This window comes from Cherax quadricarinatus, chromosome 64 (assembly GCF_038502225.1).
Source record: "Cherax quadricarinatus isolate ZL_2023a chromosome 64, ASM3850222v1, whole genome shotgun sequence".
Lineage (NCBI taxonomy): Eukaryota > Metazoa > Arthropoda > Malacostraca > Decapoda > Parastacidae > Cherax > Cherax quadricarinatus.
Genome location: NC_091355.1, coordinates 1,658,015 through 1,685,514, shown reverse-complemented (window position 1 = coordinate 1,685,514; position 27,500 = coordinate 1,658,015). Strand labels below are relative to the sequence as shown.

The window sequence follows — 27,500 nt, the reverse complement described above, 5'->3', positions numbered from 1 at the left end:
CTACAGTGTACCCTAGGGCTACTACAGTGTACCCTAGGGCTACTAAAGTGTACCCTAGGCCTACAAGAGTGGCCTAAATCAGCCTATCGTGGCAAGAGTTCCTCTGATAACCCTCCTTCCCTGAACCTGCTACCTTGCCTACCTATCCCTCCACTATTTACTCACAATTTTGGAGAGAAAACTTCAGACTACATTTCGGTCCGTCCTAGAGCATTACCGAGGTGATAATCGTGCAGGAAGGACCGATACATCGCCTGATGTTTCCTCCCCCAGCTGTGGGTGTAAAGTGAATTGATGAAGCCAAGGTATTATGATTTATACTCATTCTGTAGTCTTAGTATTGACATTGGAGGCTAGATGAATTATATACATTTTATTTATCAAAACTGTTCAGATGAAGAACTCCCTCTACGTTATTTTAAACCCCTTTCCCTATTTAAGGTTCTAATAGCCTACAATAGCTGCAGCTACTAGTTGCAACAGCTCTTCAACTAGTTTATCTAGTAGGGCGCTGCCGTCACCTTGTGGCGACGCTTGCCAGTGTAATACCATTTCATAAAACCCAATTAAGATTGGCCATCAAATTCTACGATTTGTTTTTTTTCGTCTAGTTTGTACGTATATCACAGAAAAAACCCAAGAATGGGCAATACTCATATCAGATCACATTTTGGACCATTGTAGAACCTCTCTTTCTCCCTCCCTCTCTCTCTCTTTCTCTCTCTCTCTCTCTCTCACTGTCTCTCTCTCTCAGTGGTTTTCAAGGGTACAGGGGCCCTTGAAAATCGTTCACGGGTATGTCACAGGTATTCGCCTCCTTAAATTTGCAAAGCTGCCTCTGTGGGAGTTTAGGTTGGATACTATCTGGCTGTTTATGAATCATATTATTTTTTTTTTGCCTTTCCCTCGTTGGTGTAGCTCATCTATCCAGTGGTAGGCATCGCAGTTTTACATCGAGGGATAACGAAACCTCTCTTTCTCTCTCGCTCTCTCGCTTCTCTTTAGACAGCTCACGGGACTCTTCCTCCTCTTCCTCTCTACAGATATCTAACAACGCTCTCCCTCTCGTCTAGGATTCTCTCACAACAGTCTCCTTCATCTCTAGGAACCTCTTACAACAATCTCTCTTCTTAAGAATCTCACAAGAATATACTACTTAACCCATCGCCTCGTGCGTCCATCCAGTTCACGTAATTGTACAAGACTGTGCTATGTTCTCCTCTATGATCCAAACTGTTATCATTTGCTGGATAAAAAAAAAACAGGCAAACTTAGAAAAAAAGGAGAGATAGAAAGCACACCAAGATATCATAAGTGCAATAAACAAGTGAGCAGCTATAAGAGGAACAAGAGTCTGTCGTCTATTGCCAGTGATATGTTGAATGATTGTTATAATTGTGTAGTTATCGCCATCGTAACAACCCTCGTTTGCTTGAACTTCCGAGGGGAGGTAGGTTGTAATAGATACTGTGGAAAAAAATTTGTTTTTCCTGTCCGAAAAGTGTTCGATCTCGTTCCCAAATGACTCGTTACGAAATAACGAGAAACGATATTTAGCGATTGGCTGGGAATATGTGACGGGGAAGGGGAGACTGTCTCGGTTCTTAGGGATTCGAACAAGTCTATCCGGACTGGAACAAGTCTATCAGGATTCGAGCAAGTCTATCTGGATTCGAGCAAGCCAAGTTGAAAATGTCAGCGCGACTGCGACGCGGGTTGATTGGGCAAGTCAGTCAGTTAAAAGGAGTCCCTAGGGTTTAAAAATACAGCAATAAAAGACTTAGCATATCCAGAAAGGAGGTCACGCGTGTGGATTTGTAGGTAGATAAATCGATTGGTGAGAACCCAATCTGAACGTTCTAACGAAAAACTTATTGAATCTCTCCTAATTTCCAAATCGCTAATTTCAAATCTATGAAGCTGTACACTTACTTCCGTTTACAAAATTACAATAAAAATATATAAATAAAACGTTACTCCTAACTAAAACACCTAGTGAATTATTACCATTGAAGCAAGACTATTGCTGTGGTGTCTCAGTAGCATACGCTATCTTCTTTCTTTGTCGCCGGCTCCCGCCACACTAGTTATATTTACAGGCAAAATATGAGCGGACCAAAGATTCCTTACAAGCGCATGTGGGGTGCTAACACAACCCAACGTTAATTGGTGCTACGAGCCATGGCCGCGAGAGAATTCGGTCGAAGAGATTCGTGGTGTTGTCCGCTGTCTAAATCAGGTGACCTCGCTGTTATTTAAGTGAGTGTGACGTAAAGCAGCCGACCACTATAAATCAGGTGAGCGTATTGTCATCAAGGTGTCACGTTAATGACCAGTTCGCTACAAGTAAATAACTTTATCACTATAGGAGGTCCTTCTCAACGACCCAACTCAGTCAAGGCTATGATGGCAGCACCTGCCGGAAATTAAAAGGTCATAAACAGGTATGGGACAAGAAGGAAACTTTGATAAACACGGAGATAAAACATCGCACAAGCGCCCCTCCCCCCCCCCCGAAAAAAAATGAAAATTTACAAGGTCTTTGAAGAAATTTACACTCTTCTCCATTGTCTCAAAAGACAAAAGTCTCCTTCCATCGACCTTACTATATATTACGCCAATATTACTACTCTTAGAGACCTGGGCAAACTTAAAACACTAATTTTGGACAGTTAATGTTCCCTCTGAGGAGTATTTCCAATGATCTTAGACGCAGTGGAGAGTTAATAAGAAACGCAGAATAAAGCAGAGACGGAGATACCAGCAGAGGAAGAAGGTTAATGAAAGATACAAGGAAGTGCAGAAACAACATTTGCAAGAAAGAGAGAGAGAGAGAGAGAGAGAGAGAGAGAGAGAGAGAGAGAGAGAGAGAGAGAGAGAGAGAGAGAGAGAGAGAGAGAGAGAGAGAGAGAGAGAGAGAGAGAGAGAGCGAGAGAGAGAGAGATAGAGAGAGAGAGAGAGAAGAGAAAGAAATTGGGGATTAAGGGTAGAATATACTTAGAATAATGAATATATATATATATATATATATATATATATATATATATATATATATATATATATATATATATATATATATATATATATATATATATATTTATATATATATATATATATATATATATATATATATATATATATATATATATATATATATATATATATATATATATATATATATATATATATATATATATATATATATTAATATAAATGTACAGGGTCCACTGCTAGAGCAATATATGGAGTTCCTTAGCCTCGGAGAAGTGAAATGTCTTGTAGGAAGACCGCGGGGGCGTTGACCCCCGAAACCTTCTCCAGGTATACAAATTATCATGAAGTTTCATAACTTTGGCTTCGAAAAAATAGACATTGAAAAAGGAGTTGAGGACAAGTTGCTCTAAAGCTCCCGGGCTGCTTCTGCGATGAATAAAAATAATTTGAAGGGCGAAAAAGTCACTACGTAAAATATATAAGACACCTCATTTATACTCTGCGCTCAAAAAATCGGGTTTAACGGGGAAAACGTAATGCGTTATTATGACGCGCCTTGCTTCCTATGTGATTAGTCACAACGTCGCCGACGACGACCAATCAACGAAGAGTTTGAAATAACAACACATGTCAAATAAAACAAAGGAGAAACGTAATGATGTGGAACCATGGTAACATGATTCAAGTCTGTTATTAATTATTAACCTACGTCATATTGTATGATAATGTTATATTTACCACCTTACGGCATAAATTAACAACAGCGAGTTAAAGGGCCATGAACAAGTCCTGAACGTGGTAAATATCTCAACCTGTATAAACTACTTTTTATAATATTAATAATTATATATATATATATATATATATATATATATATATATATATATATATATATATATATATATATATATATATATATATATATATATATATATATATATATATGTATATATATATGTGTTCCCCGTCCATAACGTGTTCACGGCCCTTTTGTATATTTTTGTAGCTTACATCTATGCTTACAGTGTCAGAAAATGTACAATACATAAGAATACAGGTAGTGGAATGCAGCTGTTAGTCGTAAGGTAAACACAACAGCTTAAAGCTGTTAATCAGCTTTCTCAAGGAACACCTGTGGCTAACAGCTGCCTTCCACAGCATATATTAATTACAAACACTGCCGCGTCTGCTGCCTTCAGTTGACGGTGCTCAGAGCCAGTCACAGTGCAGCAGTGTGTCACGGAGTGAACTTTGCAAGACATATTTTATGTTAACCTTTCATGGGTTTTTGGGGTGTGTGAGGGTTGAGGGTGATGGGGTGGGCAGCCAGAACTTTGTATTCCCGTTAACAAGATGAAAAATAATCTACAGTTAGGTGAGATATGCGGCAAAACTGTTACGCTACTTGCTTTTAAACGCCCGTGACAGAAGGATGATACACTACACTAACATTTGCATCCTTAAGTACCTCTACCTAACAGTTACCTACTCAAACATAATTGTTTCCAGACACTCTTTACAGTCTTCTAATGACCAATGATCTGCCTATATTTCCACTAGTAAAAGATTCTATATATTTATATATACATCTTCTACCCTTAATGTCTGGGGAGACTACGGATTTTTTTAACCTATAGCTCAAATACAAAGTCTTAACCAAAATAATAATAACAGTTGCATAGAAAATTTTCAACATTAGACAGTAGACTTTCAAAACTTCCCGAAAAAGTTATAAATAAAAAAAAGAGTAAAAACACAGTCTATACACTATATCGTAAATTTCTAATTATACCGGTAGGCAGTATTTTTCATAATAAACTTTCAAACTATCAAAAATCCCTTCAACACAACCCATAGAAAAAAAATGACGGAGCCTTGATAGTTGAATCTGGCATAACAAATGCGTAGACTTTATCTTGCAAAAAAAAAAAAATTGTATTCTGTAGGTGGTGAGGACACTGGCTGGGGAACAGAGGATGAAACTTAATATAACTAGTAATATAACTAGTAATCCCTGTTTTTTTTTTTTTATTTTGCATACTGCCCGCGGCTAATCTGTCGACGAGAGCTTTTCCTTCTAAAAAAAAAAAAAAAAAAAAAAAAAATCTCCCTCTCTCTCTCGTTTGCATTTTGGGATATAAAGATTTTAATGCTGATCATCTTGTCCACAGCCGCTGGCGTCACCACACACAGGCACACACACACACACACACACACACACACACACACACACACACACACACACACACACACACATACACACACACACACACACATACACACACACACACACATACACTCAACATATTGCATCAAGGTTTAAATTATTATCAGCAATATCTAATGCATTACAGCTTACACAGCCATATAAAATATATCAGATGGAACGGGAATGGCTGAGGTGACTCTCTAAGTCTAAAGCTCTACGACATTCAACGCTCACCATCCAACGAGGGAGATACGTACAGGATTACCAAAATCAACGCAGTTATAGAAAAGGAAGTCGTTTGATTTTATATCTTATAATATATTTTATAGGGGTTGTATTCTGTGGTATGACCTACTTAGCGAATAAAGGGAACTAGCCATGAATCCTCAGTATTTTTTATCTGGACTAAACTTAGAAAAAAATGCATATTTGTATGCATAAGTATCAAAATGCGCAAAACTTGCTTCTTGTCAGTTCACGGGTATCAGGAGTAAATAAAACTTTCTCCTACTCAGACTAACGTCAATCACGAGTCTATAAATCTACTTGAAAGACATACACCCTTTTTTTCACACCTTATCTCTGTAGGATGGGCGGCTTAAATGTAAATAAAGAGAAAACACTGCAACGTATCACAACAGAATCAGCGAGAGACACCCAGCGGAAGCCGAAGGCTATATTTTGCGCCCTGCAGAAGACAGGTTAGACTAGGCTGTTGGGTTCTGCCTAAGACAGGTTCAACTACATTGCTGAGTCCTGGCCAAGTCAGGTTCAACTACGTCGTTGGATGCTGCAGGTTCAACTACATCGCTGGGTCCTGGCCAAGACAGGTTCAACTACGTCCTTGGGTCCTGGCCATGACAGATTCAGCTATGTCGTTGAGTCCTGCAGCAGACAGCTTCAACAATGTCGTTTGGTCCTGGACAAGGCAGGTTCAACTACGTCCTTTGGTCTTGCCTGAGACACTCTCAACTACGTCGCTGGCGCATAAATTCGCCTCGACATCCGCTGCGTTATGATGTTATAAAAATATATTGAAATATTTTGGCATATGGATTGCCAGCTCGCCTTGAAGTGAAGTCAGGAGGAGTGAACGAGGCCTTGAAGTGAAGTCAGGAGGTGGGAACGAGGCCTTGGAGTGAAGTCAGGAGGAGTGAACGAGGCCTTGAAGTGAAGTCAGGAGGAGTGAACGAGGCCTTGAGGCGAAGTCAGGAGGTGGGAACGAGGCCTTGGAGTGAAGTCAGGAGTGAACGAGGCCTTGAAGTGAAGTCAGGAGGGAACGAGGCCTTGAAGTGAAGTTAAAAGATGTGAGTGGGATAGACAAATAATGTAACTAGCTAACTGGCTACTCTGATCTATAAGAGAGAGAGAGAAAGAGAAAGAGAGACAGAAAGAGAGAGAGAACAAAGATGTCAGTCTCTGAGAGGAGACGTAAGATGTAGACTTCTCTTCAAGAGGCTGGGAAGAAGAAACTCATGTCTGATGTATTGTATACACAGAAAAGCTTCAGGACAACCATTTAGCCTCCAATTTGTATAACTTTTCCTTTTAAAACTTGACCCTTCATAAATAGATTTATATATGTATATATAAATGTGCATATATATATATATATATATATATATATATATATATATATATATATATATATATATATATATATATATATATATATATATATGTATATATATATATATATATATATATATATATATATATATATATATATATATATATATATATATATATATATATATATATATATATATATATATATATATATATAATATTTACATATAAAAAGAAGCACTTGAACAAGAATAAACTATAAGTACAAGGGTTTTCTCTGGCAAAGATTTAACAACTCAGATATTATTATTATTATTACAATTATTATCTGTATATAAGCCTCTATTTGCATTATATTGTTATTTAAACAATTTCAAAGCGTTTTAAAGTTTTCAACTTTGAACGTAGTAAAAATTCTGAAAAAAAAAAAATCTCCTAAGCTTACCCTGTCTTGCCAGTTACTGTGGTGATGTGACCAAACCAGCCAATCTGATCCTTCAGAAAGTGTGCAGTAAGGGCGAGTCTTCCCCCTGTAAAGCGAGGAGAGATAGCCTCTACTGATGACCTCAAGAAACACACTCGCTGGCCCGACCACAATTGCTACCAAGTGGTTTTTAATTCTGGCCAAAAATTTACTGTCTCTAATACCTCTTCTGTACCCTGTACAAGAAACTTTGAATTATATCTACTGAGGTGTAAACGTGAGTAGATTATCTACTGGTGGCGAGATCGGCTATTTTGAACTGTAAGAATGACGGCTCGAAGAATCAATTTTCCATTTGCAAGGTTTTGAGGAACACGACCTTGTGTCTGTGTGGGCTCGTGCCTCCCATTCAAAATGACAACCCGTCACTTGACGTAAAAGTAACTAGAATAAGGTGATAACGGAGGCAACACCTTTACTGTATATATATATATATACACAAAAGTAAAATATCTAAACCACAGGTATGTCTAAATACCAATTTTCAAGTCACTTTTCACATGCATATACAAACGTATGCTCAGTGTAGCTACCACTGCTGGAAAACGTTTCTCCTGGGCTGCATGTCGGGCCCATGAACTGGAGACCAACACTCCATTACTTACAAAGATCAGTCTTGATGTAGCATGGCGTGCATCTCCACATTGAAGTCATCCAGGGGCCGGGGGTGGAGGAGAAAGCGGTGGGAATTGAAGGGGCAGGAAAGGGGGTGCTGAAGTGGCCTTGATGGGGGAAGCGGTGGCCCAGTAGAAGTGGCCCAGTAACGTCAACTGGGAAAAGTAGTGGTCCAGTAGCTTCATCTGGGGGAAGAAGTGGCCCAGTAGCGTCAACTGGGGATAGAGGTGGCCCAGTAGCAACTGAGGAAAGTGGTGGTCCAGTAGCAACTGGGGAACAGTTGGTAATGATCACTGGTAGAGTGTGAGAGGTACGACAATGGACAGTTGATGGTGAGAGCAAGTGAGGAAGATGAAGGTGAGGAAGGTGAAGGTGAGGGAGGTGAAGGTGAGGGAGGTGAAGGTGAGGGAGGTGAAGGTGAGAGATGTGAAGGTGAGGGAGGTGAGGGTGAGGGAGGTGAAGGTGAGGGAGGTGAAGGTGAGGGAGGGTGATCAGGGCGAGATGGTGCAAATACCAAGCATCAGCCATGGCAACCCCGTGCTCTTGGTGGTGAAGTGAAGATGACAGTAGCAGTAGAAATAGTAGTAGTCGTAGTAGTAGTAGTAGTGGTGGTAGTAGTGGTGGTGGTAGTCGTGGTGGTGGCGGTGATGGTGGTGGTAGTTGTGGTGGCGACGGCGGCTGCAGACACGACCCCAGTAAGAGAGGGATCACCACCCTGCCAGATCCCACACTCTAAATGTAACTATACGAGGACGAACAGCTTACCTGCAAGCGGAGAGAAGGACAACACGACGTTGGTAAATAATTCTTCATCTAGACAACCTTTCTGCTACAAGCAGATTCTATTTTTCTCGTTCAAAGTAGAGCATTTCTCACTTTAAGAAGAGCTTATCATTACTTAGAACGACTATCTATCTATCTATCTATCTATCTATCTATATATATATATATATATTTATGCAAGAGAGAGAGAGAGAGAAAGGAAGACCTTGAAAGTTAGGTACCTAGGGAAGGAAGCAGTTGAAGACAGACCAAACACAAGGGAAGACACATGTCGAGTAAGTAAAGCATTAAGTACCAGGTCAGTGTGGTTAAGAATATACATAAAAATAAAAACCATAATTAATACGATATTTTACCTGCACGAGACTTTGTAGGTAATACTTTAAGTATCTCAGCATTTCAGGAGGAGGAGTCAGAGAGAAGAAATGTTAAACGGCCTTGAAGAAACGAAGGTGGGGAGGGCAACTTTGATAAGACAGAGAGGAAAATGAGGCAGAAAGCCCTCATGACATTTGAGTTAAATGGAATAAGAAAACCCAAGTGAAATACACGAAGGTAAATAAGAAGAGCTAAATAGTAATAATGGTAGAATTACCGACGAAATGTTAGATAAATGCACACAGATTCTACTAATGTGACATTTTATTGTGGCGATGTTTCGCTCTCCAGGGGCTTTGCTAAGCCGCTACGGCTTGACAAAGCTCCTGGAGAGCGAAACGCTGTTACAGTAAAATGTCGGATTAGTTGCACTTGTTTCTATTTATTTAACAAGAATAAAACAACTGAAGACCTGATAAAAGAAAGGGGAGCTGACAATGATTTTAACAGTAGAAGCATGTGTAAAAGGAAGACCAGGTCACAGTAAATTCCATTCATGAGGCCAGAGGCAGGAAAACAAGTAACGCGAAGAAAATCAAATTTGAGAGAGAGTCTCACAACTTCGATTCGGTCCGTGTCTAAGAAAATCGGACTGAGAAAGAACGAGAGACAGAAGGGAAAGACTTGCGATGGAAAAAAAAGGACGTGGAAGAGGAACGGAACAGGAAACAGATCACCCATCTTGGAAGAGGTGGATCAATGGGGAAAAAAAGAGTCCAGGAAATGCCCCCCCAACTCTCCACAAAGACTCCTGGTTTAGTATCTTCAGAAGGAAAATAAGTAAATAGCATTCCCCACTTCCCATAAACAACAGTAAGATATACAGAAATTAGAGTGTGGTATTCGAACGTAGATGGAATCACCAACAACTGTGATGTTATGAGATACTGTAGCTAAGAGGTAACAGGAAGATTCATACGATAAGGGAAGCATAAAAAATAAAAACAAGACAAACAGAGATAGCTTATGACTTAATTAGGAAGATAAAGAGGACGTGGGAAGGTGCGAGAGAACTTGGAAAAAATACAGAAAACAAGCAGGAGAATCAGAGACGAATGTATATGAGAATAAGAAGGGAAGTTGAAAGGCAACAATCGAACCACGTAAGGAAAAAAAAACTACGAAGGACCCAGTGATAATGCTGAAGAAGGAGAATAAAAGGGAAGTATGTGAAGAACTTGGTAAAAGATTCAAAGAAGTCTTAATGAAAGGAAATAGAAAATAACCAGAAGACAGTAATCATAACAAATGAACAGGAACTACGAACCATCAGTGGAACAAAACAAGAGGTAAACAAGCTAAATATAAACAAAGCAATGGGATCAGACTATATATTTAGGTGCTGAAAAGAGCAGAAAACCTATGGGAGATAACAGCAAAGGTCTTTAACAAGTCTCCTCAATCAGTCCAGCTGCCAGAAAGTTCGTAAGATGCATATTTAAGTCACATATAAAGGGCGAAACATTCCAGAGGCACAAAATTACAGGTCAACAGCTGTATTATACATACTGTTAAAACTTCTGAAGAAAACAGTATAGAAAAGCCTATTAGATCACTTGATAAGATTCTACACAGAAAATCCTCACGGATTTAGGGATGAAAAATCCTGTCTTATAGATTTCCTTTTATTCTGTGTAACACTGTCTAAATAAAGATAGGGCTAGAGGGACTGCATCTTCTTAGACAACAAGAAAACATCTGACGCAGCACCACACCAGAGATTAGTCCAGAGACTAGAGGAAAGAACATTCAGAGTTAAAAGACAGAGTGCTCCAGTTGGCCAGGGAGAACCTGAGTGACACAAGACAGAGTTCCTAATTATAAAAAAATACTTTGCATGCTAGGCAGAGAAAGATCACCTGCAAATTATTACTAAAATTAGTTCATAAATTCTTTGTCTGCATACCGAAGAGTGGAGTGTAGATATGATTTCTTGTGTTATTCTCTCTATCTTTCTCTCTCTCTCTTTAATGAAATATAAAATACTGTTGTAAAAATATAAGGAAGGTTTATTGCAGCAATTGATATACATTAAAAAAACGTAAAAATACAATATTTATATAATATATAAACACAGTTTTAACAGAGCCGTTGACAATCAAGTTAGTATTGTAGTAAGAAACCAAAGTAGCATAAATAATGTAAAGTCTGTAACTAGCATACCTTAATACTAGCTAAACTACACGAAATGTGAAGTCTATTACTGGAGCATCTTAGCATGAGTTAAACTACGCACTTCTTTATGTTAGCTTAACTAAAATTATACGGATCTTCCAGTGACTTCCCGTACTCACCAAGATTTCTTCTTCAGTGGTAACCGTTAGCGTAGGCAGCTATGAGAGGACCCTGCAAGAACAACACCAAGCATCAACACATGCTTCATCTGCTTTGCAAAGCTAACAACTCATCCACAAGCCACTTAGTGTCTACAAGTTCCAGTCTCCCTTCCCCCCCTTCTACAAACCCCACTCTCCTCTACTTCATGATCCAACACTTGCCCATTCTTTCCCTTCCCCACCTCCTCTTTCCCTTCCCCACCCCCTCTTTCCCTTCCCCACCCCCTCTTTCCCTTCCCCACCCCCTCTTTCCCTACCCCACCCACCAAGCAAGCAGGTAAAGGTTGGTTGGAGGTTTCTGGGTGGTTTCAGGGAGGTAGAGACCCGACTGACTTTTAATAACACAGCTGTAATAGGTTTTTTACTCAAAGGTTACGCTTATTTTCGTCTTAGACAAGGATATATGACCTGTTATTATCCCAACTACCTCAAGTCTAATATATTTATATACATGTAGGAATATATGTGTAATTACAAACATACACACATTATAATCTCTATACATATGAATATGTAAGCATGTATAGACATATACACGATTCGCAGTTTTTGTAAGAACAGGAGAGTGTATATATACATTCTCGTGTTCTTAGCATTTCTTAGGCTGTTCATACGTCTGTCAGGGATACCTTTTCTTAAACCAGTAAAGAAAAGAAATACTATTAAGCTATATACTTAATTGTTCTTCCTTAGACGAAAAGAAACGAAATTTTCACTCGTGATTGTTAAAACATTATCTGCCGCAGTTCAGAATATTATAAAAGGCGTGTATAAAACAAAAAAGGTTTGTGGAAGACACTCAGATGCTTCCTGGCATTTACAAGAGTCCATGTGTCGAGTGTCGTAAATGTTGCACTGAGTAAATAAATGATTTTAAAGTCTTTATCAACAGACTCTGTACCTGTACTCTGTACCTGTACTCTGTACCTGTACTCTGTACCTGTACTCTGTACCCGTACTCTGTACCCGTACTATGTACCCGTACTCTGTACCCGTACTCTGTAACTGTACTCTTTAGCTGTACTCTTTAGCTGTACTCTGTACCTGTATTTGTACCTGTACTCTTTACCTGTACTCTGTACCTATATTCGTACCTGTACTCTGTACCTGTACTCTGTATCTGTACTCTGTACCTGTAGTCTGTACTTGTACTCTGTATTTGTACTCTGTACCTGTACTCTGTACCTGTACTCTTCACCTGTACTCTGTACCTGTATTCGTACCTGTACTCTGTACCTGTACTCTGTACCTGTACTCTGTACCTGTACTCAGTCTGGAGTTTTGCGACTCACTGATCGAGGGTTCAATCCTCGCCCGTACCGTGGTTTATACTCCGTACCCGCTGGGGATAATAACTATGCTGTATTTCGGCAAGATACAGAGAACCATGAAGTTCATTTCAGTAACACTGAGGTATTGATGGTGAGCGACAACACACAACAGAGAGAGATAAGGGAATCATTTATAATTAACAATGTCCCCAATTTCAATACTGTGAACGAGAATGTCGCGCCAGAATTGAATACATGTCTTATTAAATTTGGCAACCCATTAGGGATGGTAATTCAACCCCCCCCCCCAAAAAAAAAAAATCATGATTTTTGGCAAGATTATTTAACATATGAAAAAACAAATGTGGGAATGTTTTTGCTTATCAAAAGTTGTGATTGTGAATATGTTGAAGATTGAGACACTTATGCAACATAACTAAAGTGAGAGGTTAGTGGATGGGCAAGTAGGCCTACTGCAGTATACCTCAATTCATATGTACTCATATGTTCTATTTTTGGTAGGCCTACTTTAGTGCACCTTGCTCGTGTACACCTGACTTGGTTGTATATGTAATGGCTTCCTGCCGATAAGTGGAGCATCGTCTGAAGAGGGTCCAAATTTATACCGAAAATATTGTCACCATCTCTGTTAAATGTGTTATCATACTTATACATATATACATATAATGCACAATAACCAATGTGAAAACAGTGAATATCACCTGTTTATTGTGAGATTATTGCATGTATATACATATAAACATTCTTATTCTCCTGCCCTCTCCAGTAGCGTCGGGGAAACCGGCCCCTTTCTTTCTAAGTGGTCACCTTGGTGACTCTAACAGCACTGTTTACTGTCATCATAGATATCTCAATCATCCTGCAGGATGGTGCTCTTCTATGACCAACTATCCTTCTAATGGTCTTGTTGAATCAGCCCTTATTCACAGCATTCCTAAGTACTACTACTACTACTACTATTATTATTACTATTATTATTATTACTACTACTACAACTACCTCTACTACTACTACAACTACCTCCTCTCTCCATTCTCTCCTACCTGGTTATAGTGTCTGCTTCATATTACTCAGTTGTCACTTAATAATGGTCCAGGATAAATCGAAACAACGTCTAAAGGTATCTTCCCACTTTCTTTCAGCCCTCCCATTTTCTTTCAATTCTCCTCTCATTTTCTTTCAATCCTCCTCCAATTTTCTTTCAGTTCTCCTCCCATTTTCTTTCAATCTCCTACCATTTTCTTTCAATCCTCCTCCCATTTTCATTCAGTTATCCTCCCATTTTCTTTCAATCCTCCTCCCATTTTCTTCCAATCCACCGTCTATTTTCTTTCCGTTCTCTAGTATTCTCTCAATCTTCTCCTTTTCTTTCAATCCTCCTGTTTTTCCCTTCAACTACCGTTTAACAATCCAATTTTGACAAGTTTTTCCAAGGCAGTTTCTTGATGGTCTCTGTTATAAACCCTCTGCCAGTTTATTACTGTTTAATCAAACTGCCCCAGCTTAGTTGGTATAGTTTTTAATCAGCTTTGATTTTTGTCGGCTCTAAGTTTAGTCAGTTTATAGCGAAAAAATTGATTAATAGGATTAACTTGAACGAAAGTCTCTCCCTTTCATTCACTTTGTTTATATAAAATATGAGAGAGAGGAATATATATATATATATATATATATATATATATATATATATATATATATATATATATATATATATATATATATATATATATATATATATATATATATATATATATATATATATATATATATATATATATATATACTGTATATATATGCAAATTACATATTGAAACACTCTAGAATATCAGAATACTGTTTACCACAGCCCAAGAAATAATGATAATAATTATTATTATTCTTATAAATATTATTATTATTATTATAACTATTATTATTATTGTTATTATTATTAATATAATTATTATTATTATCACTATTATTATTAATATAATTATTATCATCATTATTATTATTATTATTATTATTATTATTATATCTATAATTATTATTATAACTATCACTACTATCATAACTATTATTGTTGTTATTATTATATAGATAATTTAGTAAATCAGGCAGATCAGAAGGAGCGTTGAAGGCTCAAGCTTCCAGCTGTTATCCTGGAACCTGGAAAAGCAACACTCACTTCCAGAACACAGAATAAAAAGAAGAGCAAAGAAGGTCGGGAGTTTAATCTTAATTTACAATCGACTAGGAAAATGAAATCTTGCTCGACTCTGCAGTCTTTTTCCCCACTAACATTTAGCGCGTTTAACCAACTTTTAAGCTGAAAATCCCACAACGTTGCCTGATTTATGAGCCTTAATTCCCTCCTGGAAAGAAATTAGCAGCAGAGGATGTGGAGGAGGAAGAGAGGAAGAGGAAGGAGAGTAAGAAGATTAGGAAGGGACGAATAGTGGAGGGAGAAGACAGACAGCTAAGAAGAATAGAGAAGATGAGGTAAAGGAAGAGGAAGAACACGAAGATTAGGGGGAGATGAGAAATATGGGAAGGAGACAGAGATCTAGGAAGAAAACAAGGAAGAGAAGACCAGGGATAAGTTGATTAACTGGCAATAAAATAAAAATAAGCGAGGGAGATAAGGTACTGAGAGGACGGGGAGGGGAGGAGAAGGGGGAGGAGGAGGAGGAGGAGGAGGAGGAGGAGGAGGAGGAGGAGGAGGAGAAGGAGGAGGAGAAGGAGGAGGAGGAGGAGGAGGAGGAGGGGGATAGGGAGGGGGAGGAGGAAGGTAATAAGGAAAAAGGAGGAGAATGAGGAAACAGGAAAAGGAAGGTACGTGTCACAACCAACCCTTTGCAAACCACCATTAGACACCATCCATAAACCCCTTAGACACCACCCATAAACCCATTAGACACCATCCATAAACCCCTTTGACACCACCCATAAACCCTTAGACACCACCCATAAACCCCTTAGACACCACCCGTAAACCCCTTAAACACCACCCATAAACTCCTTAGACACCACCAATAAACTCCTTAGACACCACCCATAAACCCCTTAGACACTTCCCATAAACCCCTTAGACACCACCCATAAGCCTTTAGACACCACCCATAAACTTCTTAGACACCACCCATAAACCCCTTAGACACCACCCATAAACCCCTTAGACACCACCCATAATCCCCTTAGACACCACCCATAAACCCCTTAGATACCACGCATAAACCCCTTAGACACTACCCACAAACCCTTTAGACATTACCCATAAACCCCTTAGACACCACCCATAAACCCTTAGATACCACCCATCAACCCTTAGACACCACCCATAAACCCCTTAGACACCACCCATAAACCCCTTAGACACTACCCATAAACTCCTTAGACACCACCCATAAACCCCTTAGACACCACCCATAAACCCCTTAGACACTACCCATAAACCCCGTAGACACCACCCATAAACCCCTTAGACACTACCCAAAACCCCTTAGACATGTAGTGCCAACTACTACCAATTAACAACCTCCAGAGACCTGGATTCCAAAGAGTGAGCATCACACTAACAGGCAGAACTCTGAGAGAAGTGTTGTGGTGGGTAGTGAGGGAGTGTTGCGGTGGGTAGTGAGGGAGTGTTGCGGTGGGTAGTGAGGGAGTGTTGCGGTGGGTAGTGAGGGAGTGTTGTGGTGGGTAGTAAGGGAGAGTTGTGGTGGCTAGTGGGGGAGTGTTGTGGTGGGTAGTGAGGGAGTGTTGTGGTGGGTAGTGAGGGAGTGTTGCGGTGGGTAGTGAGGGAGTGTTGTGGTGGGTAGTAAGGGAGAGTTGTGGTGGCTAGTGGGGGAGTGTTGTGGTGGGTAGTGAGGGAGTGTTGTGGTGGGTAGTGAGGGAGTGTTGCGGTGGGTAGTGAGGGAGTGTTGTGGTGGGTAGTAAGGGAGAGTTGTGGTGGCTAGTGGGGGAGTGTTGTGGTGGGTAGTGAGGGAGTGTTGCGGTGGGTAGTGAGGGAGTGTTGTGGTGGGTAGTAAGGGAGAGTTGTGGTGGCTAGTGGGGGAGTGTTGTGGTGGGTAGTGAGGGAGTGTTGTGGTGGGTAGTGGGGAGTGTTGTGGTGGGTAGTGAGGGAGTGTTGTGGTGGGTAGTGAGGGAGTGTTGCGGTGGGTAGTGAGGGAGTGTTGTGGTGGGTAGTAAGGGAGAGTTGTGGTGGCTAGTGGGGGAGTGTTGTGGTGGGTAGTGAGGGAGTGTTGTGGTGGGTAGTGGGGAGTGTTGTGGTGGGTAGTGAGGGAGTGTTGTGGTGGGTAGTGAGGGAGTGTTGTGGTGGGTAGTGAGGGAGTGTTGTGGTGGGTAGTGAGGGAGTGTTGTGGTGGGTAGTGAGGGAGTGTTGTGGTGAGTAGTGAGGGAGTGTTGTGGTGGGTAGTGAGGGAGTGTTGTGGTGGGTAGTGAGGGAGTGTTGTGGTGGGTAGTGAGGGAGTGTTGTGGTGGGTAGTGAGGGAGTGCTGTGGTGGGTAGTGAGGGAGTGTTGTGGTGGGTAGTGAGGGAGTGTTGTGGTGGGTAGTGAGGGAGTGTTTTGGTGGGTAGTGAGGGAGTGTTGTGGTGGGTAGTGAGGGAGTGTTGTGGTGGGTAGTGAGGGAGTGTTGTGGTGGGTAGTGAGGGAGTGTTGTGGTGGGTAGTGAGGGAGTGTTGTGGTGGGTAGTGAGGGAGTGTTGTGGTGGGTAGTGAGGGAGTGTTGTGGTGGGTAGTGAGGAAGTGTTGTGGTGGGTAGTGAGGAAGTGTTGTGGTGGATAGTGAGGGAGTGTTGTGGTGGGTAGTGAGAGAGTGTTGTGGTGGGTAGTGAGAGAGTGTTGTGGTGGGTAGTGAGGGAGTGTTGTGGAGGGTAGTGAGGGAGTGTTGTGGTGGGTAGTGAGAGAGTGTTGTGGTGGGTAGTGAGGGAGTGTTGTGGTGGGTAGTGAGGGAGTGTTGTGGTGGGTAGTGAGGGAGTGTTGTGGTGGGTAGTGAGGGAGTGTTGTGGAGGGTAGTGAGGGAGTGTTGTGGTGGGTAGTGAGAGAGTGTTGTGGTGGGTAGTGAGGGAGTGTTGTGGTGGGTAGTGAGGGAGTGTTGTGGTGGGTAGTGAGGGAGTGTTGTGGTGGGTAGTGAGGGAGTGTTGTGGTGGGTAGTGAGCTAGACTCGTTACAGTTAGTGTAAGTATTGAGAGGAAGTTGAGGATTGACTGGAGGACAGAGGCAGACGTCCCACTTTCTTGGGTCATCTATCTTTTACTAGCTTAATAATAACAAAAACATGTTAAGTGATGTTTCGTTTAGGCTTGTGAGAATTTTGTAGGAGCAATAAACCATTTTATACAATACCCTGTTGACGGCGACGGGGAAGGATGAAGGTTGAGGAGAGGCTGCCTGCACGTATCCTACAGCAGTATCTCCTGGCGCAGCGGAGAAAACGTCCATAGGACCTGGGGATCCTGCAGGGCCAAAACCTCTGTTGGTGGCAGTAGCTGGGGAGGTGGGAGGTCCGTACCCCTGTGGGAAACTGTTCAACACTGAGGGGAGAGAGAAAGAAAGAGAGGGGAAACATTGTGATACATGATCCTACCTTACACAAGGAACTCTTGCAGACTTGACTTATTCGACAACACTCACACACGATTGTTTTGCATATAAATATGTATATATATATATATATATATATATATATATATATATATATATATATATATATATATATATATATATATATATATATATATATATATATATATATATATATAGATTTGTGTGTGTGTGTGTGGTGTGTGTATGTTTATAAATATATATATATATATATATATATATATATATATATATATATATATATATATATACATATATATATACATATATACATATATAAATATATATACACATATATATAAATATATATATATATATATATAAATATATATACATATATATATATAAATATATATACAATATATATATATATATATATATATATATATATACATATATATATATATATATATATATATATGTATATATTTTTATATATATATATGTATATATCTTTATATATATATATGTGTATGTATGTATATTTATATATATATATATATATATATATATATATATATATATATATATATATATATGTATATATATATATATATATATATATATATATATATATATATATAGTGACCAACACATTTAATATATTCAAGAATAATAAACTTGTTTGGGTTTGAGAGCAATTTTGAAAAAGAAATAATTGGTGAGAGGAACTTTACCAAGACGTTTCTCCCTAAGAAACGTTTCGAACGCTTCAGTAAAGTTCCTCTTTATATTCGTTTCTTTCTCACAACTTTTCGTCACTGATCTCCAGCATTTCTGACAAACTCTAAATTTACATTTTATTCCACAGCAGAAATCAACCGGATCACAAAATTGATATTTTTTAGTGGTTTAACGGGGTTTAAATTCTATCTACTACACAACTGAAGGAGCCTGGACACCACCGGTCAATAATACTCTAATCCCTAAAATAGTAAGTAAAGTATAATCTAAATATATATATACACTATATATATATATATATATACCTCTCAGTGTAAATTATTTCTGAAAGCCTTCAGTATGAAAATTTGTTCAGTTTATTCAGAAAAATGAAAAAGTACCTTAACATTTAAACAAAAATCAAAGGGTAACAACTTCTTAACAGTATATAAACAGAAGAATAACAGTAACAAACAGGGATCAGAAATGTTGCTAGTAACAGTAAACAGTGATTGCATTTACAGTGTAGTAATAATGGGAAGAGAGGGGGGAGAGTGTGGTGGTGGTGGTGGTGGTGATGGTGGTGGTGGTGATGGTGGTGGTGATGATGGTGGTGGTGGTGATGGTGGTAGTGGTGGTGGTGGTGATGGTGGTAGTGGTGGTGGTGATGATGGTGGTGGTGATGATGGTGGTAGTGGTGGTGGTGGTGATCTTGGTAGTGTTGGTGATGATGGTGGTGGTGGTGATGATGGTGGTAGTGGTGGTGGAGGTGATCTTGGTAGTGTTGGTGATGGTGGTGGTGATGGTGGTGGTGGTGATGATGGTGGTAGTGGTGGTGGAGGTGATCTTGGTAGTGTTGATGATGGTGGTGGTGATGGTGGTGGTGGTGATGGTGGTGGTGATGATGGTGGTGGTGGTTATGGTGGGGTGGTGGTGGTGATGGTGGTAATGGGGTGGTGGTGGTGATGGTGGTGGTGGGGTGGTGGTGGTGGAGGTGATAGTGGTGGTGGTAGTGGTGGTGATAGTGGTGATGGTTGTGGTGGTGGTGGTGGTGGTGGCGGTGATAGTGGATGTTGAAGTCAGGCAATGCCCAGTTACAGTGATGTACACAGTGCAAGTACTGGTAGTTACAGTGATGTACACAGTGCAAGTACTGCCAGTTACAGTGATGTACACAGTACAAGTACTGCCAGTTACAGTGATGTACACAGTACAAGTACTGCCAGTTACAGTGATGTACACAGTACAAGTACTGCCAGTTACAGTGATGTACACAGTACAAGTACTGCCAGTTACAGTGATGTACACAGTACAAGTACTGCCAGTTACAGTGATGTACACAGTACAAGTACTGCCAGTTACAGTGATGTACACAGTGCAAGTACTGCCAGTTACAGTGATGTACACAGTACAAGTACTGCCAATTACAGTGATGTACACAGTGCAAGTACGATACATGTAACAAACTCAAAAATAAACCCTTTCTGTATCCAGATTTGTAACTACCGACAAAAGGGTAAACACAGATTCCAGAACACGTTTTTATTAGAAAGACGTTTTGCTCTCTCACACCTCAGTCATGACAGCTCTAAACGTCAACCCAAAAGAGTTTTTTTAGTCTAACGTCTCACCGTAACAGCCCAAACAAAACAATGATAGAAGCTCAATTCTTCTCTCAAAAGCTAACGAGCAGTCAACCTACATTGTTCAGCTGGAATCAGAGACACAGTTCCAGGATATGAAACCCTCCGTCATCAAGAATGAAAAAGAATATCTGTCCCATTTGACCGTATTCCAAAAATATCTTTACTGACGAATTACATGTTCTGTTTCAATCTCTGAGTTGCCGTCAGTATTTCCATCTTGCTCTTTGCATCTCTCTCTCTCTCTCTCTCTCTCTCTCTCTCTCTCTCTCTCTCTCTTTCTCTCTCTCTCTCTCTCTCAATTAACAAAAACTCACTTGCAATTAAGTCCTTTCTAAAATTTTCCCTCATGCGTTTAAACATACATTTTTCATTCATGTTAATGTGAAAAATAATAATTTGTACCAAAAGAACCTTAGAAAGCTTATCTAACCTTATTATAACAAGCGCAATTTAGTTTAGCCTAATCCAACTAAATATATTTTAGATAATTTTACAATTATTTAATAATCTACGAAAAAAAATTTTTTTTTTCGTTAGGTTAATAATGTTTTTTGGTAAATTACTGCATACACAAATTTTCGCTTGCCTTATTCGGCAAGAAGAATGTTGCTATTTGGGCCTATTTTTTGGCAATTTTGGGTCTTACCCGATCACTCACATCTAAGTTTCAACCAATTCCAACCTTGACCTACCAATCGGCGCCCCTAAACCAACGAACACAACAACCAGGACAACCATCACGACAACCAGGACAACCACAATCAAGATCTACCTCGTACCCTGGCTATAACTCTCCCTTAAAACCTAAATCGACGTCAGAATTTGAAGTTGCATCGACAGCGGCCGAGGGAGCAGAGCGTCCGCCTGATACAACCAAGTGAATTGCATAGCTTCGATAAATTCTTGAAGAGTTATTTCACAGCCGCCCAATTCATGTCTGGGGAGGACCGGCTATTCAGGAGCTCGGGGAAGGGGTGAGGGGAAGGAAGGAGGGGAAGGGGGGCGGGAGATGGGAATTGGGAAGGGACGGAAGAGGAGGGAAGGTACAAGATACAGGAAGGTGTTGGGAAGGAGGGAGGGAGGGAGGAGGAAAATGAAGGAGGTGAAGATAGAGGAAGGGGTATTGAAGAAAGAGAAAGAAAGAGAGAGAGAGAGAGAAAGAGAGAGAGAGAGAGAGAGAGAGAGAGAGAGAGAGAGAGAGAGAGAGAGAGAGAGAGAGAGAGAGAGAGAGAGAGAGAGAGAGAGAGAGAGAGAGAGAGAGAGAGAGAGAGAGAGAGAGAGAGAGAGAGAGAGAGAGAGATTGAGTGTGACGGGGACAGACAAAGGGTAGAAGACAGAGGAAAGCAAAGGTAGAGAGGGGAAAAATCAGAGAGGGAAGGAAGGAAGTAGAAAAGGAAAAAATCAAATTACTCCCTCAGGTGTGTTACAAGACTGATTTTAGAACTATGAGAGCTGGAATAAGAAGAGAGCAGGTCCAGAGGAGACATGATTACGACATACAAGTTACCAAGCAACGTTAAGCTTACATACGTAAACCAAATAAGGGGAAACAGAACGAGGGTACACCACTGTAAACTAGAACTTCTAATAAGCCAAATGAGCATAAGGAAGAACTGTTTCAGAGTGATAGGGTACCTAAGGAAGGTATTAGGAAGGGACGTAGGTGAAGAGCATTCATTAGACCCAAGACAGGAGTTATTGTAAGTGCAGAGGCTGGGCCCAAGGGATGTACCTCAACCTCCCTGCTAACACAATTAAATTAAAAAACTGGGTGAATGTTCACACACACACACACACACACACACACACACACACACACACACACACACACACACACACACACGCACGCACTTTTGATGACTCTCTCAGGCACAGCCTCTGATGTTCAGAGTGTCTGGACAAACAGGGGGAACCACGGTATGTTTTTCCCCGTAAATGTTTATCTTGACTCGATTGGAAAGTTTAGGATTTTAATGGACTCGCGTTTTATCAAGTGGGGGAGTGAGAACTTTCACCAGTGGCACTCTCAATCTGTGCCCGCCCACAGCTGGTGGCCAGCACCAACTAGTTAATCAGAACACGGCGGAATGAGATTCAGCACCTCAAACAGCCAATCAGAAGGCAGAGAAGTAAGAGTCATCACCCCTAACAGCCAATCGGAAGGTAGAGTGCCAAGATTCATTAGTCCGAACAGCCAATCAAGAGGGTGAGTGCCATGACTCGCCAGGCTGGGCAGCTCTAAAAGTTCAGGTCCTTACGAAGAGGAACTTAAAAGTAAGTTGAACTTTATATACAATAAGATATATATATATCCCTCGGAGTATATACATTGGAGATAAACAATTGAAAGACGTTCACATCTGAGAGTATATACTATGAGAGATACTCACTTTGTATATTCGCTGAGAGATACACGCCTCTTGGTGTATATACACTGAGGTATACGCCTCTTAATGTATATTCCCTAAAACATACACACATCTCTGTGCGAATATACACTGAAAGATACCCATCTCTCCTTGTATTTACGTAGGTGTAACTGAAAGCGAAGACTCTTTCAAAGAAAATACCAGAGGATTAACATTATAAAAAGCATTAAACTCGTATTGCTTGGTTTACGGGGTTTAAATCCTGTCGACTACACAAGGACTGTTAAACCTGAGCACAACCTAATATCACCAGTAATGCTCTAGGTTTAAAAAAAGTGGAATTGAATCGTCTCTCGTGTATATACACTGAAAGATATACATCTCGTATATATACACTGAAAGATATACATCTCGTATATATACACTGAAAGATATACATCTCGTGTATATACACTGAAAGATATACATCTCGTGTATATACACTGAAAGATATACATCTCGTGTATATACACTGAAAGATATCTCTCAGTCAAACCTGGTGATTAACAGTGATAACTATATAAGAAAGACACGTTTCGCTCATCTGGGGTTTCCTCAGTCCTGAAGAGGATCTCAGAAGGGGATCGAAGTATACAGATCAATAAATCTTCTGAGTCTCTGTCCCCAAGTGGGTTATTACTGAGCATAATATAAGTAAGTGTATTTAGATACAGGTACACATAAGTGCAATTATCATACGTAGTAACATATTAAGGTGTAATAAACAATTGTCAATGAATAGGCAGAAGAGTGTAAGAGGGGCTCGAACCGTGGTCCTTAAATTGTAGGCGTCTGACTCGCAATTTACGGACCGCGGTTCGAGGTCCTCGTCCACTCTTCTGTTTATTCATAGTAACATATGCAAAACAGCCGCTGGGGGAGTAGAATGATAGCTCTAGGCCTTTCGTGTTGCAATCAACACATCATCAGGAGCTTGCAATATTACAGAAAAGAAGAGGATATCATAAGCTTCTTTCACTTGTGTGCGAGTTGTATGTGTACATCTATCGTGTATACAGCTGCGAGGAGGCTCGATCCTCCGTCAGTTCATTGCCAAACACACGAGAATATGCATAGAGGGGAGCCTCACCTGTAGTCCTGAGCATTGGGGAGGAGTTGATATGGTCAGCACGTGTGTGTGGAGCTCCTGGAGCAGTCGCTGCAGTCACCTGGATAGACTGTTGTCGGTCTCCTCCCGCTCCGCTCATGGTGACCGCAGCCAGGGCACCTGAATCGTAGTAGGTACCAGCTGCTGCCAGCCGCTCAGCCTGCAGATGGTAATGTAACATGTCCTCTGTCACATCTCCCTGAAAGTGTCGAATTGAGGCTCTAAGTGGTCATTTTACCTACCCAGCTGGTCTACGGTCTATGTTCACGTCACAGGGAAGAGACACACACTGTAGGTGGAGAGGTCAGGTTGGTCTTACCGTGAGTGTGGGCGTGATGGGTGCTGTGGGGGTGAGAGTGGGGGTAGCGACGGCTCCCGAATCGTAATAGGCGGTGGCTTTGAACCCGTCTGCGGGCGTGGGCGTCTGAGGGGACACGCCCGTGATGGAAGCACCGGTTGCCGATGAGAAGTAGCCACATCCGGCCGGAAAACCTGAAGTGTAGTACAGGGAAGAGTGTCAGACGAGGCCAAGGTAGTTTAGCTCGCCGAGCTAAGGTCAAAAAAACCAGTTCACATCACAAAAAAAATCACTTCACACAATGGTGAGTCAAAGAAGGCAAAAAAAATTATGTTTCATTAAAAGTTTTAAACATCAAACGGGCCGGTTACTGATCAAAGTATTTCAGTTAGTGTGAAAATCAAGGAGGGGAAAAAACGAGAGTTTGCAAAACTTGTAAGAAAACGACTCCCGACCAGAGTATGACAACAAGAGAAGTTTAGTGACAAAAGTGTTAGTTTCCAGCGTAAGTATTGCATTAAAAGTATCCTTTGCAGTCACCCTTAAAATAGAAAAAATGCTCTAAAAACCTCTATTATCTCGGACTAGGAACATGCTAGCCCAAGAGTCAGAGGTAACTAGGACAAACTAGTCGATTCACACTAAAAACATTTCTATGAAAACTAGAAAAATAGTCTAAAAACATTCTAGTCTAAAAGATGTCGGCTAAGTACCTGTAAGAAGACATAGTTAGTTTTCTATAAAGACACAGTGAGTAATCTAGTATTGCATAGTTGTCTAGTAATCTAGTCATCTTATAATCTCAGATCATGACAGCATCTTGTCTAACAGAACATTCACCTAGATTAGTAGTGAAAGTTTCTAACTAGATCAAACTAAACATTTTGTTAATATCAAACAACAGGTGAAGAACGCTTGCCAAACATGGCTCAATTCCTCTATAGATTCTATAGCCTATTGAGAGACTAAAAACTATAGACACTATGATCTAGAAGAAGTATTTTCTAGGAGAAGTCCTTCTCTCTTCATTCCACGTCTAGAAAGGTCTCTTGGGCGACCACTATTTTCCCAGATCATTCGTTCTATAGCTTCTTCTAAGAGTTCACCTAGAATATATGAGTCTAAGGAAAATGACAGAGTAAAGATACTATATTTCTATCCTGTCATAACACACAAGAGATGGACCAAGGCGACAGGTAAGGCAGACCAGCGTCTTCCGAGTACTTACTTCGCTACTATCCTCGGCTCTTCTGCAGCACTCTGAGTCAATGCGTTCATTTACGCCTTATTTAATAATAGTCATAATACCCCCTAGCCTGGTGTTACTTTGTATCCAAAATGGGTTAAATCAAATGTAACTTTTCTTCTAAAAAACAGCTAGTAAATTGAAAGGGGGTGGGGTAACTAACTTCAACTAGGTCTTTAATCTATTAGTTACTGACAAGAAAAATAATCTTCCTAATGGTCTACAGTTTTATTTATAACAAACAATAACTTAGTCTAACTAGGGAAACCTACAGATTTGGGAACACTCGTCTAATACATATATAATATAAAACAAAAAATAACGAAAATGCTAAAAATTCTACATTCAAATTTTTATATCTTTCACATACTTATATATATATATATATATATATATATATATATATATATATATATATATATATATATATATATATATATATATATATATATATATATATATATATATATATATATATATATATATATATATATATATATATATATATATACATTCGTAGGGGGTATTACGTGCATGAACCCTTGGCATGGTAACAGTTGACCCAAATGACTGTCAGCGAAAGCTTCTAGTGATCACTTAATACACAAAAATTAGTAAGTTCTAAGAGAAGACTCACTGGAGATGATTATCTCAATCACTACACTTCCTAGGCCGAAGCTTTGATTAAAAGAGTTTGAAAGCTATATATATATATGTAAAAAAAAGAGACATTCGCTAAAACGAAGGTAGGTTGTTCTTACCGGGTGTGAGAACAGGTACAGCGCGAATATGGGGAAGCGAATTTGATGTTATGGCTTTGCTGGGACTCTCGTTTCTGAGCGGTATGGCGGCAGTCAGCCCTATAACCACAGAAAACGGCGAGTGGTCAACGGAGGTCAAGCGATTTTTGTGGGGAATCTTCTCTAGCTCGTGTGATCTTACCGTCTTATAAACATCTACCACACCCACACACACATTAGCGCTCGGGTTTGTTTGGTGGGTTCTTCAGGATGTTCGATGCCCTGAAGTATAGCATGGGCATGCTTGGGTACGTTGATTACTGCCCCTGAGATCTGGTCAGGCTAAGATACAGGAGCCAAGGGGGCATTGACAAACCTGTCCACTCCTCGTTTGTCATCCACTTACAAGAGACGGATAGAAGACAGGTTTGTAAACAGCTCTTGGACACTGGTTCTCAAAAAAAGAATACAAAAGTAAAATTCACTTGACTAAATATTCCAACATTACCAGATTAAAATCTACAGTGGAAGAGTGTTTAATAAGACAATAAGATCATAGCTAATATAACTAGAACATTAGAAATAAGTTCAAAATTCCCATTTCAAAAGAGGATATTTTTTTCAAAGAATATTTTCTTGTGAAAAAATATACCTCACAGCTGGACCAATGAAAACAGCTGACTCTATCACATCACGTCAACACAGAGTACAATAGAGTACATTAATAATAATTAAAGTACTCCTGTCTCGCATAATACACGTCACAGCATCGTACATAAAATGCTAAGAGCTATCGTGCCAGAAATATCTTTTTATGTAATTCCACAGTACTTTAACATGGGGGAAAAATGGGGCGGTAGAAAAAATGGGAGGAGCGGGGGGGGGGGGGGCGGGAAAATCTACAATACAGCCTTAAGTAACGAACTCTATTGTAAATGTCAAAGAAGCATATTTAAGGGAATAGGAAGAGGCGCTGAAGGATCAGGAGCACCTATTTTAGGAGCTGGTTGGGGGGGGGAGTAGAAAAAACCAGGCTTACAGCAGTCAACTTTCTACACTCACGGCACTCTCGCCCTTCAGCGGGGCGCTACAAGAGTTAGAATAAAATCTAAAATTCGCGCCTACGCCTATTTCACCGCCAAAGTGGGT

General features: G+C 40.1%; 2 protein-coding genes across 6 annotated transcripts in view; both read right to left on the bottom strand.

Moving 5' to 3' along the window:
* Positions 1-2,929, bottom strand: part of LOC138854597 (uncharacterized PPE family protein PPE54-like) — an 8,565-nt gene extending 5,636 nt beyond the window's left edge. Inside the window, exon 1 of the mRNA XM_070098699.1 lies at positions 1-2,929. This exon is cut by the window's left edge and continues 4,396 nt beyond it. The gene's annotated coding sequence lies outside the window, so the exon portion shown is untranslated.
* Positions 2,930-7,016: 4,087 nt separating this feature from the next.
* Positions 7,017-27,500, bottom strand: part of LOC128700039 (RNA-binding protein Musashi homolog Rbp6) — a 532,325-nt gene continuing 511,841 nt past the window's right edge. For 3 of the 5 annotated variants that reach the window (XM_070098697.1, XM_053792975.2, XM_070098698.1), the window contains 5 exons: positions 24,387-24,559; positions 24,050-24,266; positions 17,985-18,172; positions 11,327-11,378; positions 7,017-8,636 (listed from right to left, as the gene is read on the bottom strand). In XM_070098697.1, the coding sequence (XP_069954798.1) occupies positions 11,340-11,378; positions 17,985-18,172; positions 24,050-24,266; positions 24,387-24,559 (617 nt within the window). In that variant the 3' untranslated portion in view covers positions 7,017-8,636; positions 11,327-11,339. Of the gene's footprint in view, positions 8,637-11,326; positions 11,379-17,984; positions 18,173-24,049; positions 24,267-24,386; positions 24,560-26,372; positions 26,472-27,500 lie in introns of all 5 variants that reach the window. The other 2 variants (XM_053792974.2, XM_070098696.1) reach the window with 1 other exon arrangement.